The sequence below is a fragment of the Acanthamoeba castellanii genome (assembly GCF_000313135.1).
Source record: "Acanthamoeba castellanii str. Neff unplaced genomic scaffold scf7180000084468, whole genome shotgun sequence".
NCBI classification, from domain to species: Eukaryota; Discosea; order Longamoebia; family Acanthamoebidae; genus Acanthamoeba; species Acanthamoeba castellanii.
Genome location: NW_004457522.1, coordinates 16,233 through 36,763, shown reverse-complemented (window position 1 = coordinate 36,763; position 20,531 = coordinate 16,233). Strand labels below are relative to the sequence as shown.

Below are 20,531 nucleotides of genomic sequence, written 5' to 3'. Positions count from 1 at the left end.
ACCCTTATTTTCTTCTCTTCGTGTTGCACCTGCGTCCAGGCAACGAACGCGCGTGGCGCTAGTAATGGTAAGTTAGGCCCAAGAAAGGAAAAGAATGTGTGGCGTGCAACTGCACGTTGGTGTGTGCGCTATAATACTGTGTGAGTGACCCAAACACACTCTGTCTGTCTCTCCGTGCGGGTACCGTCACAGCCCCAGCGTGATGACGTGGTGGCCGTTCCACTGCTCTTTACGAAGTCGCCTCAGCTGTGGAGCACTGAGTTCCGTTTGTTGAAGGGACCCTTGGGAAAATTGGGGTCGGGCGCCGTGCTGGCACCTGGTGCTGGCTTCCGCATTGTCGCGAAGCCCGCTGGAGACCAAGCACGAGTGTGTTGTCAGCGGGAGGAAGTGCGCGTGTGCGGTGGTGAGTGTGCGCGTGTGGAAGGGAATCCCAAGTACCAGGCAGGGGACCGCGGCTCGAACGGGAGCCGAGGTCTTCTCCACCGGCTGACGAGCCCAGGCCAGCGCTGGCGCTGCTGCCCTCGAGACTCTGCACCTTGGCCTGCCACTCGGCGATCTCGCGCTCGAGATCGGCGTTGCGCGCTCGGACAGCGGACAGTCGCTCGCGGCTCTCCTTCTCGCGGGCGTCGAGCTCCAGCAGGCGGCGATCGAGCTCGCGCTTGCGCTCCTCCTCGTGCTCGATTAGTCGGTGGATGGTATCGTACGAGTTAATGGAGCTGCCCTGCCCTTCGCCGTCACCGTCGCCCTCTTGGTCATCACCCGATCGCGGCGATGACATCTGCTCGCCTGCGCAGAGAGAGAAGACACGTCTCAGTTTGAGAGGTCCGTGTCGCGTGAGACCACCTCCAACGGTCGCAGAGGTGGAGTACTGCTGAGGTTGTCCTTGTTGATGAACAGGGACTGTTCCCGCTGAAGCTCGCCCGGCCTCTGTCGTCGTTTCGGTCGGGACTTGAGTGCCTTGTTGATCTCATCCTCCTGTGAGAGCACACACACACACACCAAGACAGCGGTGGGGTGGCGGTCAGTGTCGAGTAATGAGCACATTTTTGAGGATAACGTGAACGCGTGCGTGCCTGTAGTTGCTGCTTGGTGTTCACGATCTCTGAGCGCCACTTCTCCTTCTCGAGTGCTTCCTTGAAATCGATCAGGAGACACACCCCTTCGTCCTCCAGCTCGAGCCTCGTGTCGCCGGGATCTCGCACGATGACTTCATTTCACCGCCAACACAAAGGAGGGTCGGGTAAGTGACTACGCCGAGCTGTGCGAGAAAACAACAACGCGAGGCGAGGCGAGGCGAAGAGACGTACTCGAGCGAATCCAAAGCATAGCCACAAACTTGAGCTGCTTGCTGAGCATGCGCGGACGAACCTGAATGACGACGTCGCTGAAGAGCAAAAGCTCACTCGACTTGGGAGCCTTGCCGTTTGTCTGTTGTACAACGGGCAAAGGGCATGTGAGCATTACGCCCATGGCGAGTTCTTGTCATCAGCAGAGCGCGGAAAGCGGCGCGCACCTGTGCAGAGTAGGTGCCTCGGAACAGGAACCTCCGGTTGGCCTCCACGAGCGTGAACGTGGGCGGCAGATCGGTGAGCAACGAAGCTATCTCCACCACGCTGATCCATTGAACCGCCCGAAACATAGTGAGTTTCCTCTGAAAGCGCCCAGGTCACGGAGCAAAGAGCGGCCGGCTCCCAAAGGTACCTTTGCAGACTCTCCGCCATTCGCTTCGCTTCATTTACATGGCCAGCCACCTGCTGCAGCCGCTTCTCAATCTCGAGCAACTTGGCGTACTCCTTCGGGTTCTCCTCCGTGTCTGTGTTCCTGATCAGCTCCTGCGGGTACCGAGCAGAGCGTGTTCGCATCCGACTCAGTCGTCAGTGTCGCCGTCAAGGCGGTGGAGAAGGGGATGGGCGTGGTTGGGCGTACTCGGAAGAGGAGGGGGTATTTGCAGATGCGCTGGACCGGTTTGATGAGGTAGTCGGTCAGGTCCAGCTTGGAGGCCGAGGAATTTTTCAGCTCCTGCTCAGGCGCCCACGTCAGCATGGCGAGAGGAAGAAAAAGGAAGGAAGATGGTCGAAGCTGTTACTAAATGATAATAAAAATAAAAATAACAATAAAAATAACAATGAAAGGAGGTTGACGCCGTACCCGACAGAAGTTCTGGAATTGAGGCTTCTGTTTCTGCATCGTTTGCGTAAACTTGAGGGCATTGGGGTAGTTGGTACAATAAACGCTGTACATTTTGAAATACTCGACCTGATCACGCCCAAGAAGGAATTACCATTTAGTGTGTCTTCTTACGTGCTTCCGGGGGGAAGAGAGGTTGAAGAGCTCTCCAATGCACGCGCCGTACCGTGGAAAGCCAGACATCGGCAAAGGATTTGCCTGATGGTGTCACCTTGGTGGTCTCATCCACAAGCATCAAGTCCTTGAGGAGAAGAGAACGCAATGCGTCAAATGCCACACTAAATGCTACACCGTTTGGTTGAACGGGCAATGAGTGGGAGGCGGAGAAGAGGTACCCGCAGCAGGGCGTTATTGATTGAGAGCAGAGAAGGAATGTTGGAGAAGATGGTGGCTCTCTCGTCCTTGTCCAACACTCCGCTGGCCACCAGGGGTCCCATATATTTCTGCGCGCAGTAACATATAGAGGGACGACATAAACATCACGCCGCGAGACGACGACACTGCGAACGGTGCGCGGGTACCTTGACGAGAATGTCCAAGCTCTCCACATAGCTCTTTTCGGTCTCGATGATCTCCTTGCTCACTGCCGCCCTGTGACGTACTTTTCGCTCCTCCTCCGTTTCCTGCGCGTGTGTCGTGTGTCATTGTGGTGAATGTCGGGTTTCAGTTAAATGGAGAACGCCGCAGCAAGAAGTGAAAGTCGCGGCGTGCGTCCACTACTCTACCTTGTCGGTCTTCTCGTCGTCGTTGTATTGGTGTTGGTAGTTCTCCAGCTCCTGTTGAGGAGCAGGCGGGCACAAACGCAGAAGGAGTGAGTACACTTTTGATCGTGCATACCGTATGCTCGCCATACAATCAAAGTAGTAGTGGTCGTTCTTACCTCCTCAATGGCGCGCGTGTTCATTTCGGTTTCGACATCTTCATAGTAGACGTACTCCCCGTCGTACTCGTAGTAGCCGACCAGATCCCACTGTGTGTTGCCGTCGTCGTCCTGCGTTGTGTTGGCACGATCGTCAGTGTCAAAAAGAGAGAACAAAGCGAAGAAGAACGACGGCGTCTGTGCAAGGGGGCATTGCAATAGAGCAGGGTGCGCATGGCGTACGAGGTAGTACTGGTAGCCGGTCTCCTCGTCGTCGTAGTAGGGCGGTATCTCGCCATTGCGCAGCCGGGGCGGGGGCGGCTTGGCCTTGGCAGTTGTGGCTTCGGTAGAGACGGGAGCGGGCAGGTAGAGCGAAGAAGAAGGCGAAGAAGAAGCTGAGTCCAACGCAAACTCGCTTGCAAGTTGCGCTAGCATGTGTGAGGAAGCCGACCGCGGCATGCCGCCCTCTTGTGAGGAAGACGAAGACAGAGACGACGAAGTGGTTGGTGGTGAGGGGGCAGATGCTGTGTAGCCGACGTCCACGCCTCTCCCATCACTCTGATAATCTCCATTCTCATAGTTGGTCGCTCCATCTTCACCCTCGGCGTAAGAAGGATAAACGTAGTTCCCATTCTCGTCGTAGTAGCCTCCATTCTCATCGTAGTACTCGCCGTTGCCATCGACGTAGGCAGATTGATTCTCATCGTAGTACTCGCCTCCACTGCCGTTTGCCCAATCTGATTGGCCCGCGTAGTCCCCTCCTCCATCTCCACCATCGCCCCCTTCTGGATACGCGCCCCCATAATCGTAGTTGCTGTAATCGTAGTCTTGTCCCTCGACAAAGCCAGTAGCTTCTTGGCCCTCGTAATACGACATCGCGTACTAGCCCACCACGATCGAAAGCTGTGTGGTGCTACACGCCAATTGAAACGCTCTTTCTTTAGTAATCAATTACACGCGATTAATGGTTTGATTCAAAATTAATGGAAGAAAGAAGCGACAAACCTCCCAGAAGCGAAGACTACGGAGAAGATGAAGAGCAAAGGTTGTGCACTTTGCGGGACCAAGGAGGCGCTCGCTGCTGAGACAAGCTCGGCCTTCGTTCTTCTCTTTGGCGACGCAGGCCCAAATTGCGTGAACACGAACGCCCAGCAATTTCTGGGCACGTGACCTGTGTGCTTCATGGCACCCACCTTTGCTGCTCCCTCCTCCCTCCTGGCTGGACGACGCTTCAGGGCATCTGCATCTCCGTGAGGATGGGCACGGTGAAGTCCGCCGAGGCCGTGGCGAAGATGTACTCCCGCTTGCGGCTCTCCTTGATAGCGTCGGCCACCAGCTTGGCCTTTGCCTGTCAACCGCAAGCAAGTCAGATATCTCTTCGCCACTGTGGCCCTCCTGGGCCTAGGCAATTATGGTAAAGCTGGTGTGGGGCGATCTATCGATACCTCGAGCTTCTTCCTGAGCGCTTCCACTTGGAACTTGCTCTCGAGGTCCTCTTCGTTCATGGTGCTCACCAGCTGCTGCAGGTGGCCGTTCAGACCGTCCTCGCTGTCCGATTGGTAAAATCAGTTCGCTGCCCATTGATGGTACACAACCGCGGTGACGTACAGCATGAACAAAAAGTACTGGAAGAGCCTCAACAGGATGTTGCGGATCTGCCTGTCTTTCGTCTCCTCGTAGATGGTTCTGGTGAGGACCAGGGTCATGTTCAGCAGCTCGGCTTCGTTGTCATCCGCATCAGGCACAAGTCTCATACTATTACGCACAAGTGTAGAAAAATCAGTACAGAATCAGGTAGTAACACTGCGATGGAGCCAGGGAGCAGCGTACTCATTGTAGCCCCAGTAGAGGGTCTCCGTCGAAAAGAACTCCTCAAAGCACTTCTCCTTGCATTTCTGAAAGACAGAGAGTGAGAGGCAGCGGGCAAGATCATAAGAAAGTGGGACGAAGTGCAGACCTGCAGGTTGGCGGTAAGGAACTGCTCAAATGTGTCCTTGACCCAGTGGATGAAGTAGGGATAGCCGATGACCTCGACCTCGCTCCACTCGTTGCTGTCGGCCCTGGCGGCCTCCTGGTTGGCGCCTTCCACGCTCCTTGGATTCTTGAGCTGGTCGAGCGCCAGATAGAAGGACCTGCGAACAATGTAGGCCATCCTGGATGCCATAACAAAGCACAGAGCAAAGGGTGAGCGACCATGGCCAAGCGCTGAAAAGAAGCGAAGGAGCTAAGTGCCTCTGCAAGCCGACATTGATGAGCGGCCCCATGGTGTCCCTCGTCTTCCTTCCGGCCAGCGATGCAGCCTAACGGGGTAAGACCACACTGTCAGCGACTGGCCTGTGGTGAGCCAATATGTACGCTGCCAGGAGTACGCACGGCCCAAGTGATGTCGATCTTGCCGTTATGAATCCTCCGCATTCCGCCGGCAGTGGCCAGGTCTTCCATAGTGATGACGTGATCCTGTGCTCGTTCAAAGGGTCCTGCCTTAGTTGTTCGATCCTGAATACCAAATCGAGGGTGGCCTGACGGCGTACCCGGAGGTAGAGATGGTCGGCGATGGTCCTGAACTCGGCGAGCAGCCGGTCCATCTGCTGGCCGCCATATAATTTACAGTCCCTGCACGAGTTTGCCCACGGTGAGCCTTGAGCCGCTTCTTGCACTTACGCAGGAAAATGAGCGGTGCGTCGCACCTGAACGGGATGCGCCACTTCTTGTCGGCCTTGAGGACTCGGCCCGACTTGTCGGCCCACTCGATGCTCCCTGTGGGCAGTGCACAGTCAGCGTACATGTTGGAGGAAAGGCCGATCTCGAGCGTGAATGCGGGGTTGCAGGTTACCTTGCGCTTGCGTCTCCTCAAGGAGAGTTTGGCCGGTGATGGAGGTGGTGGCCTCCGACGTGCCGTGCACAATTCGGTGGATGGAGTGGAGGAGCGTGGCGACGAACTTGCTCGCAACGCTGCGCATGCCCTGGGCGCTTAGCCGTTCCAGCTCGCTCTGAAACCTCTGCTGCTCAACCTGCGCCGGGTGAATGACCAGAGTTAGTCAACTCTTCTTCGAGTGATTGTTGGTTGGATCCAATGCGAACCTCGAAGCTCTTCTCCTGCTGCCTGATGAGCTGCAGCGTGTTCGGCAGGATGTCGATGTACTGCTTCCACACGTGCTTGAGAAGGAATCTGAGCAGGCACAGAATGCCAATGCTGGGCTCGTATCTGCAAAAACAGTCCATAGAGGCGTTAGCGGTGCCCGTAGGCGTCGGGTGGCCTGGCGGCGATACTTTTGCTTGGCCTTGATGTCCCGCAAATAGGCCATGTCTCTGTGATGTGCTTGCCACACCTTCTCCTGCCATGCCGTGCTTTGCTCACACTTGCTCCTCACCTGGAAGGACGTATGCAATGGTAAGTTAGGATGGACTGTGACGGCCTAGTTGCCTTGGGAGCCCACACGAACCTTGTGCGAAGGCACAGTGACCCAGAAGCAGGGCAATAGAGGATGCTGGCCACCCTTCAAATATCTGTTGATGAGCTCCTTGGTTCCCAGCAGCTGCACGACATCAAAAGATCACGTGAGAACTGAGCACAAGGGAGAAGACTATATTTCGGCCGAAAGCGTGTCCGGGCGTACCGATCTTAGGAAGGGGTTGAACTTGGTGAATACGAGCGCCGACCTATTGAACGCCGGGTCGATCGAGCGCGCCAGCGGCAGGATGCTGCTCTCCTCCCTGACAATGATTGAGAAGCAAAAGCACAGGTAAACCAAAAGCGATCGGCGGTAGGCTGCATAAGGAGCAAGGTCGTCGTACCAAGGTCCAGCTTCCTCGACGAACAACAGGAACCGGTTGGTGTCTTCGCAGGAGACCGAGGCGACGATAGATTCGAGCTTGTTCTGTCAAGGCCAGAAGAGCAGCATAAGCAACCAATCCGAAGCTGTCGCACGGCCATTGAAATGGGGCGGTACCCTAACATCCTGGGGAACGTCACCCGCCGAAGGCGGAGGGGGCAGGCCAGGCGTGTCGATGAAGGTGATGTTGAGAGCGTTGGGAGCGGAGAGGGTCACGTAGATCGGTTTCGGGGAGAGCACCGCCGACCGACGCAAGATCTCCTGAGACAAATTCTTGAGCGGAACCTCGACGTTGTAGTCCTGGAAAAGCGCGTCGCGCTGTATCATACACTTGACCCCTGCTGCGAAGCGGAACAGCGCCACAAAAGAATTAAGTAAAGTCTGTGATGCTACCCGCTGCGGCGTGGCACGACGATTACGCACCATCAGTGGGCTTGGCACCGGGCGAGATGTCGGTGCTGTTCAGAAACTGGTAGCGAACAGGCCTCTTGGTGGCTCCGTCCTAAAGCACGCACGCACACCATCAGCCTCCCGACCAAGGTGTCCGACGGACGGGGTGAAAGAGGAGGTGGTACCAGAGCCAATTGCACGTGTGTGACGATGTGACCGGAGAGGGCTTCGATAAGGGAGCTCTTGCCGTGGCCCCGCTGTCCGATGAGGACAAACTCCACCGGACCGAACGGGGAGTTGAGACTGGGCATAACAAGGGAAACACGTGCGTAAGGTTAACACAGGTTTGGTGGAGCTTGTGTAGCCACGCCTGGGAGGGAAGCGGGAGCGTGTACACTCGGGCAATCTCTTCGAGCTGGCGATGGCTCTTGTAGACCTCTTCGGGCAGTGGAGTGAAGTGCTTTGCCGGGTTGGGATCGTGTTCAGGGACGCCTACCGCCTGCAGCTCGCTCGCCTCATCTCGGACTGTGCGTCCACCACCCCACAGCAAGACAAGCGACAAGCAGGTAAATAAAGGTGGCCCGTAAGAGCTAGCCCGACCGGCAGCCTCGGCTTTGCCTCACACAAGGTACCTGCGTCGAGGGCTCGGTCCTTGGCGCGCATGGCGCGCATTCTCTCCTTTCGCTTCCTAGCATTGTCCTTCCGCTCCTCCTCGGGGCTAAGGTAGATTACTGTACGCTCCTGCGAGCAGTTGAAGTGATTGATGGCGAGACGGAGGGATGCGCACCCCCCAAATCCACGCGTGAAATTGGCGTGATCAGAAGGACCCACGAGCGATTGAGGCTCGGAAAGGCTGAGATGTAGAAGAACAAGGGAAAGGAGACCGGGATTGGGGGGGGGGAGTTCGTACTCTCTCCCTGGCCATCGACAATCTTTTGCTCGCCATCTTCGAGTTGGTTGATGATCAGGCGCCCTGACCTGTCCGTCCAGTCTTAGAATCGAAGGAAAGCGAGCCTTTATCGAACGTCTGAGTGAAGGTGCTCTTTCTCGTGGTGTCGCTCGAGGTCGTGGCAGCCTCGCCTGTCCAACCGGCAGTCCTTTGTTTTCCTTTTTCGTAAATAGTCCAAAAACAAACATCTGAAAAAATGTAAAATACAAAAATTAGAATCAAAATAAACTTGCGGCTGATGGACGAAGATTCTGGCGAACCTCAAGCTTGCATCTCCGTCCGGCAGCTCCATCTTTCTCCCTCGCGGTCGTGTGAGCTTCTATTTTCTCTCATGGTTTCTCTGAGTATTCTCATTTTTAATATGTTATTACTGTCGACGTGGTGCCGCACAGGCGATTGTTGACGTGTTGCTCCTCCTTGTTGTATTTCTTTTTTGACTTGAAGATGGAGGCAAAGATGGATCAAGCACCGTCCTCGCCACTCACGAGCAGCGGAAGTGGGGTTGGGTTACGAGAACGCGGCAGCACACTTACGATTGGGGACAAACGGGTCGGGGGCACCCCCGTGCGACGGAGAAAGGCCAAGGTAGCCGACAGCGGAGGCGACAGCGACGTAGAGCCCGGCGCGACGGCAGAAGGGCCAAGCCCCCGAGGGGCCGAGGCGGGAGCACAAAAGATCGAAAGCGGCGGACACCCACAAAAGAACGAAAGCGAAGACGGAATGGGCGAGAACGGGCGGGAGGACGAAGGCGGCACCGAGGCGGAGAAGGAGCTGCGCAGGAAGAAGGTCGAAGAGATACGCCGGGTGGCGGAGGGGTGGCGCGGCCGTGGTGGGCGCCGGGGCAGCTTCCGTGGCACCCGCTCCAACAGCAAGACCTCGCTCACGGCCAGCAGCGACTCCGCGGACAACGTGGCCGATGGCGACGGCGCGAGTGGCGAGCCGGCCGCGAGGACAGATGATGGGCAGCTGCAGCTCCTGATGAACGAGATCGACAAGCAGGAGCGACCCAGCGACGGTTCGTCTTCGTCGAACGCGTCGGCAAAGGCTGGCGGCGGCGGGCTGCTGGCACCGCTGGCCAAGGGTGGCGGGCAGCGGGGCAGTATACTGGTGCTGGACGAGGCGGCGGCGGATCTGCACCACGCGCTGAAGGAGCAGCACCAGGCCATGCTCGAAGCCGAGAAGGCCGAGGAGGAGCAGAAGCGGGCTGAAGCGCAGCGACGAAGCGAGAAGACGGCCATGACGGGCAACGAAGAGGTCGTCCACCTCCGAAAGCAGATCGACGAGTTGATGGCCGCCAACCTCGCACTCACGCGCGGTTCGTTTCTCTCGCAGAACGACACACGACACACACGACACACGGCACACACACCGCACACGACACACGACACGCAACTACTTACTTGCTGAGTGGTTGGAATGCAGAGCTGCAAATGCGGTCGATGGCGGCCGATGCGATGAAGGAGCAGCTGGCGCAGGCCGAGGCGAAGCGACAGGAGGAGGCGCTGCTCCGGCAGGCCATCGAGAAGAGGCTCTCGGCCAAGCTGGTCGAAATTGAGTCCCACACCGAGTACCGACTGCGCTCCCTCCTGGCCCACCTCAAGTCGCAGTAGTAGTCGTGCAGTCCCTCACCTGCTGTGCGGAGAGAAAATGTACCAATAAAACCCAATTTAAATAAATAATAAATAAATAGCGAGAGCATTTTCTGTTGGGTTTTCTCTCGGCGAAGCAGAAGTGCTGCCCTGCGGGGGGGAGGGGCTGTAGATTGTGAAGCCACGAAGGAGGGGTTGTTGGTGGTTGGTCTGATGGTCCCTCGTGCACGCCATGATGGTGCCACCGACGGACGAACCCACCCACCAGAACTGCAAGCAGGTACCCCACGGCATCAATCAGTATCGCAAATATTAAAAACTAGCATCAAATAAATAATAATAAATAAGTCTGCTGATGAACGAGCGTGCGACCCAAGGAGGACATGTGTGCTTACCCTCTGCGGCAACTGTTGGCCTCAGACCACGCCGGCCCTTCCACCGGCGACATCTTTAGCGGTCTCAAGGTGCCCGCCTGCCTCGTGCCTGGCGTGCTGGCGGTGGGAAGCGCTGAACTCCTGCACCTTCTCTTCTCTCTCTCTCTCTCTCTTTTGTGGTGTTGCGTGTGCGGTGGGCGTGTGCGTCGTTTGCAGAAGGGCGATTTCCTGGCGTCGGTGGACAACAAGACGGTGAACAATGTGATATCGCGGCTGCGGGCAGGCGTGGAGATCAGAACACACACGCGCTATCTACGCACCTATCCCGACTCCTTTGTTGGTGCGCCCCCCCCCCACTACCGCACACACGCACACGCACACATATACGTTCCTGGAACGTACCGCCGCACACATGTAGGAACGTGGCTGCGTTGGCTGATTGCAGTGATCAGGCGGTGAGGCGGTGTCGTGGATGATCGATCACATCTTCACCCAAACGCGCGAGGAGGCGGTCGAGGTGGGCCAGATGCTCCTCAACCACGGCGCCCTACGGCACGCCTCCCTGCAGGGCGCGCCCTTCGCCGACGGGCGGCAGCTCTACCAGTTTCTTGTACGCCACCCTCCCCGCGCGCCCACCACTCCAAACACAGTCGGGCGCGGTGGGAGCCGGTCGCTAACGAAAGAAGACGGGGATTCGACCGCTTGCAGCACCCGGAGGCCTACGCGTCGAACAAGAGTGGGTTCCTGGGACTCAAGCACGACCCGGCACTGCCCTACCGACTACGGTACGCCGAGGGAAGGGAAGCATGTGCGCGGCCGGTGTTGATGTTATTTTGACGTTCTCTAACACTGATGTGACGGGCGCACGTAGGTGGTGCTGTCTCAGGAACAGGTACCTGTACTGGTACGACAAGCCATATAGTTTACAACCCCTCGGCTACGTTTTCCTCAAAGATCTTCTTCTCTCGGTACCCTGCTGTCACACACGGCCACGTCTTCACACCTGCTTGACACTAATGACGACACGACACGACACGACACGACACGACACCACTCAAGATTCCTTTTCCGTCCCTTACGGCTCACCACGCGGCCATCTACACCAACAACCACTGCGAGTTTGAGATGCACATACAATCGAAAGTTTTGACATTTGTACGGCCGCTCTTCCCCATTCACCCTCGGTTGTCGTGTGCGTCGTGTGTGTCATGCGTGCGTGCGTGCGTGCTCACCCTCATCTCACTCCGCCAGGTGGCCAAGGACCAGAAGGAGATGAAGTCGTGGGTCGAGCTGTTCTACCCCTTTACTGTCGACGCCGAAAACGAGGTGCCTCGCTTCCCCCACCCGCACGCCGCACACGCACCGCCGCATCACCGCACACGCGCAGCCTTCTGAGGTGAGCTCACGAGCATCATCACTGGATGGCCCACACACGAACAGAGAATGGAGCAGGCGGAGGATATGCTCAACAAGGCGATGGAAAGGCATTATCTGCCGCACCGCCCATTCGCTGTTCCCACGGTACTCCCACATGGGCGTGACGGTTGTCCACTCACTCCCGACTCACCGCTTCACACACCACACACCACACACCACACACCACACACCACACACCACACACCACACACCACACACCACACACCACACACCACACACCACACACCACACACCACACACCACACACCACACACCACACACACACACACAACATTAGGAACCGCAGCTTGTGAGGAAGGAAGGCGATGACGACGATGACATACGGTTCAACGTGGAGAAAGCGCTGGCCAAGGAGCGCGGGCGGCTGCAGCTCCTGCAGCTGCGGCGCGAAATGCAGCAGGAGCGCAAGGACGCCGAGCGCAGCCGGCGGCGACGCGAACAGCGACTCGAGCTCCAGCAGGCCAGAGAGTTCCGACCGAGACACGGGGAGGCCGAGGGCTCGACCACCGCGACACTGACTACGCGGCCGCTGCAGGCACCCACGAGCGCCGAGGCGGAGGCTGAAGCGGGCGCAGACCAGCGACGTCAGCGACCGCCGCCGCGGGAGCGACAGTGTCCGCCGCACCAGCGCCGACGCAGCTACAGCCTGGAGGAGAGGGAGCACCCGCGGGACCTGCAGGCGCACGACGAGCGGGAGGGCGGGGGGTCCGCCGGACCCGCGTTGCGCGCGTTTCCGTGGCTGATCGACGCGCCCCTGCAGCCGTCGCCGAAGGCCTCCCGGCGAGCCGCGGACAGCGACGCTGCGCAGGAGACGAAGGTCTGGTTCTACAGTTTTGACGGTGAAGAGCAGCACCAGTATCAGCTCACGACGATGATGTATCGGGAGGCGAACGACGACGAGGAGGAAGAGAACGGGCTGGAGCTGACGGCGACGGCGATACGCGAGGCGGCGGTGTCGCGCGAGGCCTCGTCCACGGCGCCAGAATCGGAGGTGGAGGTGGAAAGCGAGAGCGAGTCGTGGCCGCTCGAGGACCCGGCCAAGTGGCTGAAGCGCCGGGTCAAGGGCAAGGAGAAGCTCCTCCTCCTCCACGATGATGAGGAAGACGACGACCAATTGGAGGCACACACCTCGTCCTCCAACCCCACCGCCTAATTTAAATAGACTCTTTTTCTCTACACACCAATAAGTACAGCTTGTTCCGTGATATTCGATTGGCTATTTGTGTTTTGCTGTACGCGACGGACGGAGCCTTAGTCAAAGGCCTGGGACCACCAGCGCAGGGTCGAGGCGGAGGTGATGCCGTTCTCGCTCACCGTGGCGTCGAGTTGCGGCTTGCGCGGCGCCAGGCCGCCCGGGCTGGAGAAGGCGCGGGTGAGGTCGGCTGGCGAGCCGAGGAAGAAGTCGGCGGGGTCATCCGGCACGCGCTCGTCGGTGCCCACGACGGCCACGATCTTCTGGATGAGCTGGGCCAGGGTGTCGGTGGGCAGCACGCCGGCGATGTCCCACGTTTTCATGTCGCGCCACTTGCCCTGCGGCCAAAAGCCCTTCGCCACCTTCAGCGTGAACGCTCCCTCCATTGTAAGTTACTCTCGTCGCAAGGGCAGTGGTTGTGTTTGGTACGTCGGACTGCGCGATAGCCTTTGTTCGTGCCGACCCCGACAACCAAATGGTCAGGAGCGGCGCGCATTCGTCAGCCTCTGCAGCGGATAGGCCCAGCGGAATAGGTGAAGGACAAATAGGACAAAAACGACCAATCAATTACTTACAACACTTCGACGGCATGCTGTGACGATTCGAGCTGCTGCCGCCGAAGCTCTTCCTCCTGTCGCCACCGGGCCCGCTGCTCATCGAACCGGCGGCGCTCCTCCTCGAGCCTGGCCCTCTCTTCCTCGAGCCGGAGCCGCTCCTCCGCGAGCAGGTCGAGCTCCTTCAGCTTGAGCTGCTTCATCTTCTTCTTCCGCTCCTTTTCCTTCTCCTTCTCGAGCTTGGCCGCCTTCTTCTTGTCGGCGGGCTTGATGAGGCTGAGGCTCGTGCCGCCGGTGCCCTTCTTCCCCTTCTTGGCCTCCTTCTCCCTTCGCTTCTTTTCCTCCTTCTCCCTCTTCTTGCTGAGCAGGTAGCTGATGAGCTCGCCCTCGGGGTCGTCCTCTTCTTCCTCGTCGTCGTCATCGTCGTCCTCATCAACGTCGCCCGCCGCGTCGTAGTAGTCTCCGTGCGCGTCATCGTCCACGCGGCTGGCGGCCTCTGCTTTCGCCGCCGCCGCCGCCGCAGCAGCGGCCACGCTGTGACCACCTGACTCTGTGGCTGACGTTATCAGGCTCGCATCCTCACAGAAGCCCTCGACGTCTTCCACAAACAAGTGGGCGTCTAAAGATTGTTTTAATTATAACATAAATATAAATAAGCAAATAAAATACTGGGAGGGCAATGGAGGTGAAGCTGAGAATGGGGGGGGGGTACCAGGGTCGACGGCCTCGGCACCTGCAATCGAGACTGGGCTGGTGCCCTCGGTCCAGGCTGCAGAGTGCTGGTGATGGGGCATCTCGGTGTCTCCTCTTCCTCCTCCATCTGCCGCAGCACTGGGTTGCTGGCTGCAGCCCTTGCAGGGGTAGTAGTGGTGATGGTGCACGTCGTCTTCATCGACGAATTCGAGAAAAATCTGGAAGCAAATGAGGAAGAGCAGGAGGCTCAAGCAGGCCCCCGCTGGCGTCGTGACGTCGACCCCGCATATGCGGTAGCAGCCCATTCGATTTCTTTGTCCACCAACTACGATACTCTCGCCAGCCAGCCTTCTTGAATTGAATCGTTTGCCCAGACTAAAATAAAGTCTGCATTTTGGAAACGGCAATATTCCACACATTCCACGGAGAAGTAAGTTATGAACATTCTTTGCAGCCGGCTGTGTTGGGCACCGTGATGAACAAGAGGGACACCAGCATCCTGGGTGTTCTTTGTAAGGAGCCTTACGGACCCCTGAGCTTGGGTGAGGACTCCATGTCCCCGCTGGTCGTGGGACCTTTGATGGCGACGGTGGGCTCCTGGCTGAGCTGCTTGAGCAGGTTGCTCTGTGGCCACACGAGCAGCGTCTGCTGGATCTTGCCGTTCCAGAAGTCAAACACGCAGACGCAGTCGCGCACCCGCACGAAGCGGCCTGGTGGGAATAGAGGGGTTGGGTCCACAGACCGAGTCACACGCAGAGTGAGCCACGCGTGTAAGTGCATTTTTACTGGGTGTGCGTGCACTTCGGGGAATCACCTGTCGCGGGGAAGCCCTCGTAGTCGCCCGTGTGGGTACCAAAGAACTGGAAGCGCAGAACAACCTTGTTGCCTGGGCAGTACAGGATCAGGTGACAGGGCGCAAAGAGATGAGACGTAGGTAGCAACGAGGAGAAGAGGTGCTAGCTACCTTCTTGGATAATGTCATCCACGATGAACGAATAGTCGAGGAAGGAAGTGAGCATGTGCGAGTTGTAGTCCTTCAGTCCGTCATGGCCCACCAGCGGGCGGGCCAAGTGCGAGGAGGTCTGCGCGCAGGCAGAGTATAGAAGTGTTCAACACTTCACCACCAAATCGATCGAGAAAATGGCCAAGAGGGAGGAGAGTACCAAGACGTGGGAGGAGCTGACGAATTGGTCGACGTTGGCGAAGTCGTTGCCGGCCCACACCTCAAAGAGCATGCGCAGGGCCTTGTCCTTCAGCTCCTTGCCCGTCACTGACAGCCGCTTCCCTTCGTCTGCTTGCGGACCAGCGGGCAGGCGAAGCACTTTCAGAAACCACCCTCACGCCTCCACGCCCCCCCCCCAACCAAAAGGTAGAAGGCGACAGGGGGCAGTACCGGGATCGGGGCCATTGGTCGTGCAGTACCTCCCGTCCGTGGTGCACTTGAAGCGTGGGTCGTACCCGGTCTGGTCGTTCACCTCGGCACAGTCGCCTGCAGAATAGACGGACGAAGAGACACGCAGGAAGAGAAGAGGAGGCGATGAGCCGCAAAACAGAAAGGTGGTTTGGGGGGGGGGGAGAAGGGCGACCTTTGCTGTTGCATGAAAAGGTGGCCCTGGCATGGGGCAGCAAGGCGAGCACCGCCACCACGAGGCCGAGCAGCATGCGCTTCTCCATCCTGGGGATCTTTGAGCTCTCTCTTGGTGTTCTGTTGTGTGTTTTGTGCTCTGTTGGGTGTTGTTGTGTGCGTTGCAGAAGAAGCAGGCGGGTGGCTTCACCTCGCCTCCCCTCGAGCCACGTCATTGTCGACACATTTTAGCAAAGAAGGGAGGCGCTCGAAGGAGCGAGCACGACTGTTGCAGCAACACGAAAGGTGGACTTTAATGGTTGCGCGACGCTAATGACGACACACACACACGTGGGCTTAGAAGGCCTTCTTGCACTCGTGGGGGACCTCGAACCACGACTGGTGGGGCTTGTTGGTCCTCCACTGCTCGACGTAGAAGTGGAACTGGGCGCGAGAGAAAGAACGAAAGATGTGAGTGAGATGATCAGTGCTCGTGCTAGTGGTGTAAATATAAAGATATTCTGCTGTGTGTGTACCTCCTCGCGCACGGAAGTGCGGCTGAAGTAGACCAGCTCGGTGGGGTTCTTCTGGGGCACGCCAGCCTCGAGGGTGACGCCTGCACGACGATGTTCGACCATTGGTGAGCCAAACTTTCCCTGATCGAAGCGGCATTGACGAGGGAGGCTGGATGCGTACCAGCGGTCTTGTACTGCCACAGGTCGAAGAGGACGCCGTTCCTGGTGAGGTTGCCCACAACCTCAGCCTTGTCGAGCCACTCCCAGGGGGAACGGATCTTGTCGGTCAGGTCCTTCTCCTCGCACTTCCTGGCGTCAGCGGAGGAGATGAAATAGTTCTTCTTCTGCACGTTGCCACAATATTGTTGGCGAGGAGGCCGGTGAGTTTCGCGTGTTCACAAAAGAACGAAAAAGAAGGAAAGACGTTGTCGCTTTCTTTCCATTTCCTTTACGGGGGGGGGGTGGAAAGACGTACGAGGTCGAACCTGGCGAGGTCGTAGACGCCGAGGTGCTCGAAGCCACCGAAGTGAGCCCAGTCGAGCGACTTGCCGGCCTCCAAATCAAAGATCCACCTACCTGTAGTCCGCAGCGTGAGCGTCAGCCGCAAAATCAAGTTATGATGAAAAGAAAAGGGGAAAAGGATTGCAGTCAAAGGGAGAAGGAGAAGGCGGCAGCGTGTACCCTCGCCGAAGACGACGGAGTGGTTGTGCTTGATCTGGACAATGCCGTGGGTCTCGAAGGTGGTGGCGAGCTTGGGCCTGGTCTGGGCGAGGGCGCAGGCCACGGTGAGGGCCAGGATGGCGAAGAAGAGAAGAGCACGCTGCATTGTTGTTGTGACAAGGTGGTACTGCCGAACGACCTCTCTTGGTTTTATGGCCCTCGACACTGAAAAGTTGGGTGACCTTCTTCTCCGGCCTATCAGCTGGCCCCTCATAACAATCACAACTGCGCCCTCATAGGTCAGCAATTGCTGACTAACACGAAAGCCCCGCCACTCCTGGCCCTAAACGAAGCAAAGGCCGTTGTCCCACACAGAGAAGATAGATTTCTTTTCTTTTACCAAAGAGAAAATCAAAAATCAAAATTCAAATTTATACACAATAAAGATGGCAGCGCAACCACAGGTGGGGGCGGCCTACCGGCAGGTGAGCAGGAAGGAGGCGGGCATGCGCTTCCTGCTCATGCAAATGGCCAACGCGGCCACGCGCCAGGTCTCCGATCCCGACCGCGGCCTCGAGCTGCTGGGCACGGCGCTCACCTCCCTCCACACCGTCCTCACCACCCTTCGCTCCTCCCCTCCGGTTGAGGGTGCTGGGAGTGCAGCCACGGTGGAGGCGTCGGCGGCTGCGAAGGCTGACCTCCTTCGGCTCAGTCCGGCGGTGCAGGAAGCCTACGGCCTGCTGGCCCTCCCCGTCCCTGCCGCCGTCAAGTACTTGACCCGCCCAACCAACACCTGTCATCCTTTGTTCTTGCTCACCCCCCCCCAAACTTGATATAAGGTTTCTCGAAGCGGTGCACTATGAAAAGACGCCGGCGGGCGACCTGGTGCTGGCCAACCCCGAGCGTGATGAAGTGCAGAGCGCTGTAGAAGGTAAACGCTGCTCTCGCGCGCATACGCCGTGAGCGAACCACATCATGGCCTCATCGTAGATCTCGGGCGGCACAGGGGGCTTGAACGCGCTGGAGTGGTTCGAGCGACAGAACAGAGGCGGTCCCGAATCTGATGCCGATCAAGAAGAACAGGGCCAGTTCACCCTGGGCCACAACCCTCTCATGATGATGGGCGGCGGCCAGGCGCTTCTGTGCTGCCCGCCACACCAACGCACCTCCGCTCCGGGAGGCAAGCCGAGCTGATCTCGATGATCAAGTGAAGAGCTTCGTTCGCCTTCTTCGTTTTCTTCTCCGTGCTTGGCCTGCCTCTGGGGTGTCGGCGTGGAAAACTCGCAACCACCGCCGTCGCCATACCACCACCAGTCGAAGTCTGAGCTCGCGGCTCACATCCTCTTCTGCCGTTTCTCATTCTCCCTCTCTAGCGCTCTCTACGTCGCTCCCTCTTTCTCTCATCTGCTCAGAGAAGAGAAAGGATGCATCCAAGCAATCATCAGTTCCGAGTTGATGACATTCGAACTGATGGAGCTGGATGGCAAGATGAGGGACAGGCCCAGCCCCGGCCCACGAGCTTTGAGAACGTGCACAACCGATTTGCGTCGAACGGACGCCCCCATCTCTCCATCCAATCTCCCCTGCTGGTGATCCAAGACGACAAATGGAAGGGGCATGATGAGGAGAAGGCCGACCTTCTTGGACTTGGCCAAAAGCGGGGGTGCTTCCTTTTCGCGTGCTTGCCCTATGTCCCTCGCCGCTATGTTCTCGCCATCCTCGGGTTCCTTGGCTTCATCAACGTTTACGGTGCTCCCCCCTCTTTCCCCGTTTCCTCCTTCCTTTACAGTTACTCTGTCTTTTTCGTCTGCAGTCTTGTCGCACGTTTGCTGATGGCATCGTCTTGCTCCTCTATCTACAGCGCTGAGAGCGATTCTAAGTGTGGCGGTGGTGAACATGGAGAAGGAGTTCAATTACTCTGGGTCGGAGAAGGGTCTCCTCCTTGCGTCGTTCTTCATCGGCTACATCTTTCCTCAGGTTCAGCGTTGCTCTCTTTCACCATCGCGCTGCTCGCGATCGTGACATAGACCTCATCAACCTCTCGATGATGCGTTTCATGTCCCAGGTGCCTGCTGGCTGGCTGGCGTCGAGGCTGGGTGCCAAGTGGGTGCTGGGGGGCGGCATGTTCATCTCCGGCATTTTCACTCTCTTGTTGCCGATTGCTGCCGAGGTGCTGCCCCTTGTCTCGTGTTGCCGTGAACGTGTCAGTGTCTCTATCTCTGCGCTCGCCATCCACTAACCGACGTGTACGCAGATCCACCTTGGGCTGGCCGTTGCCACGAGAATAGTCGTGGGCCTGGGCGAGGGCGTGTGCTTCCCCTCGATGCACGCCATGCTTTCCAAATGGGCGCCACCTCATGAACGCTCTCGCATCGGCTCCCTTGTCTACTCTGGCTGCTACTTGGGTATACTCCGTTTCGCTCCCTTCTGCGCTCCCTTCGACTTTGCTTGAGGCTCAACTCTCTTGTTCGTCTGGTGGGCTGCAGGGACCGTGATCGCGTTCCCCGCGAGCACGGCATTGGCCGACAGTGCGCTCGGCTGGGCCAGCATCTTCTACGTCTTTGGTGGTGCGACCATTGCGTGGGTCCTTCTGTGGCTCGTGGTCGTGTCCAGCTCTCCCGCTGATCACCCCAGCATCTCGGCCGAGGTCCGCTGCCCTCTCTCCGAGACCCCCCCCCCACGTTGCGCTTTTGTGCTGACTTGCGCCCCGCGACCTATAGGAGCGGAAGTACATCATCGACAGTCTGCCGCCGCCGAGCAGTCTCTCGTTCAGAGACATCCCCTGGATGAAGGTGGCCCTGTGCCTGCCCTTCTGGGCGCTGCTCATCAACCACACCGCCGGCAACTGGGTACCGCGCGGCTTGTCGAAACTGCAGCTTCACAGGCGGCTGACTGACCTTACCTGGTTCGTCGCGCAGGCGTTCTACACGCTGCTCACATGGCTCCCGACCTACATGAAAGAAGTGCTCGACTTTGACGTGCACAAGGCGGGTTTCATTGCCGTGCTGCCCTACCTCGCCCTGACCGTCGTGGTCATCGTCTCCGGTTTTGTTGCCGATCTCTTCATCGGTGCTTGCCTAACCCCATTCCACCACCGCTTGCCGCTTGCTCACCTTTCCTCCGTGTGCTTCTTCAGAGCGCAAGTGGCTGAGCACTACCGCAGTCAGAAAGATCTGGCAGGCGCTGGGATTCACCATCGCAGGTACGCCGCACTCACCAGACAATCCGAGCTACTTCCCATTCCCCCATTCATTGCGTGGCATGGCTGGCTTACCCCTCTTGCTGCTCGCAGGCGGCGGATTGGTAGCGGTCGGGTTTGCAAATTCGGTGCCGCTGGCAGTGGCGCTGATGACGATCGCCGGCGGTGCCGTGGGATTCACCAACTCGGGCTTCCAAGTGAATCACCTTGACATCGCGCCCAACTACGCGGGCATCCTGATGGGCATGACCAACTGCGGTAAGATCACACTCGCCCACTTCTGGTACACTTTGAAAGTCTTTGACAGTCTTTCTGCGCACTGATGCTGCCCCTGCTCCTTTTTTTCGCACGCAGTGGCGACGATACCGGGTATTGTGAGTCCCTATCTGACAGGTATCATCCTGGGAGATGACCAGCATGACATCGAACGATGGCGCATCGTCTTCTTCATCTCCGCCGGGGTCTACTCCTTTGGTCTCGTCATCTGGCTCTTGTTTGCCTCGGGCAAGAAGCAATTCTAATTTATTTATTTTTAA

The 20,531-nt window shown here is 58.0% G+C and overlaps 10 protein-coding genes across 10 annotated transcripts; 4 read left to right on the top strand and 6 right to left on the bottom strand.

Annotated features, from left to right (window-relative positions):
• Positions 1-242: 242 nt before the first annotated feature.
• On the bottom strand, positions 243-3,922 carry ACA1_323490 (RhoGEF domain containing protein; the record flags this gene model as incomplete). Its single annotated transcript, XM_004341134.1, has 15 exons — positions 243-349; positions 439-786; positions 870-975; positions 1,098-1,207; positions 1,308-1,368; positions 1,514-1,613; positions 1,702-1,832; positions 1,963-2,019; positions 2,149-2,256; positions 2,354-2,428; positions 2,523-2,630; positions 2,709-2,810; positions 2,913-2,963; positions 3,068-3,178; positions 3,290-3,922. 15 exons carry the CDS (start codon positions 3,920-3,922, stop codon positions 243-245), a joined length of 2,208 nt encoding a protein of 735 aa, XP_004341182.1.
• Positions 3,923-4,277: 355 nt separating this feature from the next.
• Positions 4,278-8,215, bottom strand: ACA1_323480 (dynamin gtpase; the record flags this gene model as incomplete). The annotated part of the gene is made up of 18 exons (XM_004341133.1): positions 4,278-4,394; positions 4,492-4,594; positions 4,655-4,801; positions 4,877-4,941; positions 5,004-5,199; positions 5,734-5,803; positions 5,880-6,057; positions 6,128-6,251; positions 6,317-6,417; positions 6,490-6,582; positions 6,664-6,756; positions 6,842-6,924; positions 7,020-7,217; positions 7,303-7,381; positions 7,455-7,572; positions 7,665-7,794; positions 7,902-8,010; positions 8,180-8,215. The coding sequence occupies 18 exons, from the start codon at positions 8,213-8,215 to the stop codon at positions 4,278-4,280; spliced, it is 2,040 nt and encodes a 679-aa protein (XP_004341181.1).
• A 723-nt stretch (positions 8,216-8,938) lies between these two features.
• Positions 8,939-9,828, top strand: ACA1_323470 (uncharacterized protein; the record flags this gene model as incomplete). Its single annotated transcript, XM_004341132.1, has 2 exons — positions 8,939-9,533; positions 9,641-9,828. The coding sequence occupies 2 exons, from the start codon at positions 8,939-8,941 to the stop codon at positions 9,826-9,828; spliced, it is 783 nt and encodes a 260-aa protein (XP_004341180.1).
• Positions 9,829-10,042: 214 nt separating this feature from the next.
• Positions 10,043-12,771, top strand: ACA1_323460 (domain found in dishevelled, egl10, and pleckstrin domain containing protein; the record flags this gene model as incomplete). The annotated part of the gene is made up of 9 exons (XM_004341131.1): positions 10,043-10,087; positions 10,398-10,521; positions 10,634-10,791; positions 10,890-10,966; positions 11,104-11,149; positions 11,241-11,336; positions 11,433-11,507; positions 11,622-11,702; positions 11,905-12,771. 9 exons carry the CDS (start codon positions 10,043-10,045, stop codon positions 12,769-12,771), a joined length of 1,569 nt encoding a protein of 522 aa, XP_004341179.1.
• Positions 12,772-12,869: 98 nt separating this feature from the next.
• ACA1_323450 (uncharacterized protein) lies at positions 12,870-13,196 on the bottom strand (the record flags this gene model as incomplete). The annotated part of the gene is made up of 1 exon (XM_004341130.1): positions 12,870-13,196. One exon carries the CDS (start codon positions 13,194-13,196, stop codon positions 12,870-12,872), a length of 327 nt encoding a protein of 108 aa, XP_004341178.1.
• A 185-nt stretch (positions 13,197-13,381) lies between these two features.
• Positions 13,382-14,362, bottom strand: ACA1_323440 (uncharacterized protein; the record flags this gene model as incomplete). The annotated part of the gene is made up of 2 exons (XM_004341129.1): positions 13,382-13,908; positions 14,077-14,362. 2 exons carry the CDS (start codon positions 14,360-14,362, stop codon positions 13,382-13,384), a joined length of 813 nt encoding a protein of 270 aa, XP_004341177.1.
• A 217-nt stretch (positions 14,363-14,579) lies between these two features.
• ACA1_323430 (SnoaL family polyketide cyclase) lies at positions 14,580-15,731 on the bottom strand (the record flags this gene model as incomplete). Its single annotated transcript, XM_004341128.1, has 6 exons — positions 14,580-14,767; positions 14,872-14,943; positions 15,022-15,139; positions 15,221-15,348; positions 15,451-15,546; positions 15,644-15,731. 6 exons carry the CDS (start codon positions 15,729-15,731, stop codon positions 14,580-14,582), a joined length of 690 nt encoding a protein of 229 aa, XP_004341176.1.
• Positions 15,732-15,978: 247 nt separating this feature from the next.
• Positions 15,979-16,962, bottom strand: ACA1_323420 (uncharacterized protein; the record flags this gene model as incomplete). Its single annotated transcript, XM_004341127.1, has 5 exons — positions 15,979-16,065; positions 16,158-16,237; positions 16,318-16,480; positions 16,612-16,712; positions 16,818-16,962. 5 exons carry the CDS (start codon positions 16,960-16,962, stop codon positions 15,979-15,981), a joined length of 576 nt encoding a protein of 191 aa, XP_004341175.1.
• Positions 16,963-17,242: 280 nt separating this feature from the next.
• ACA1_323410 (uncharacterized protein) lies at positions 17,243-17,990 on the top strand (the record flags this gene model as incomplete). The annotated part of the gene is made up of 3 exons (XM_004341126.1): positions 17,243-17,565; positions 17,636-17,727; positions 17,803-17,990. 3 exons carry the CDS (start codon positions 17,243-17,245, stop codon positions 17,988-17,990), a joined length of 603 nt encoding a protein of 200 aa, XP_004341174.1.
• A 230-nt stretch (positions 17,991-18,220) lies between these two features.
• Positions 18,221-20,516, top strand: ACA1_323400 (transporter, major facilitator subfamily protein; the record flags this gene model as incomplete). The annotated part of the gene is made up of 10 exons (XM_004341125.1): positions 18,221-18,545; positions 18,658-18,773; positions 18,862-18,966; positions 19,051-19,201; positions 19,283-19,443; positions 19,517-19,645; positions 19,715-19,865; positions 19,933-19,998; positions 20,089-20,253; positions 20,389-20,516. The coding sequence occupies 10 exons, from the start codon at positions 18,221-18,223 to the stop codon at positions 20,514-20,516; spliced, it is 1,497 nt and encodes a 498-aa protein (XP_004341173.1).
• Between the last annotated feature and the right edge of the window lie 15 nt (positions 20,517-20,531).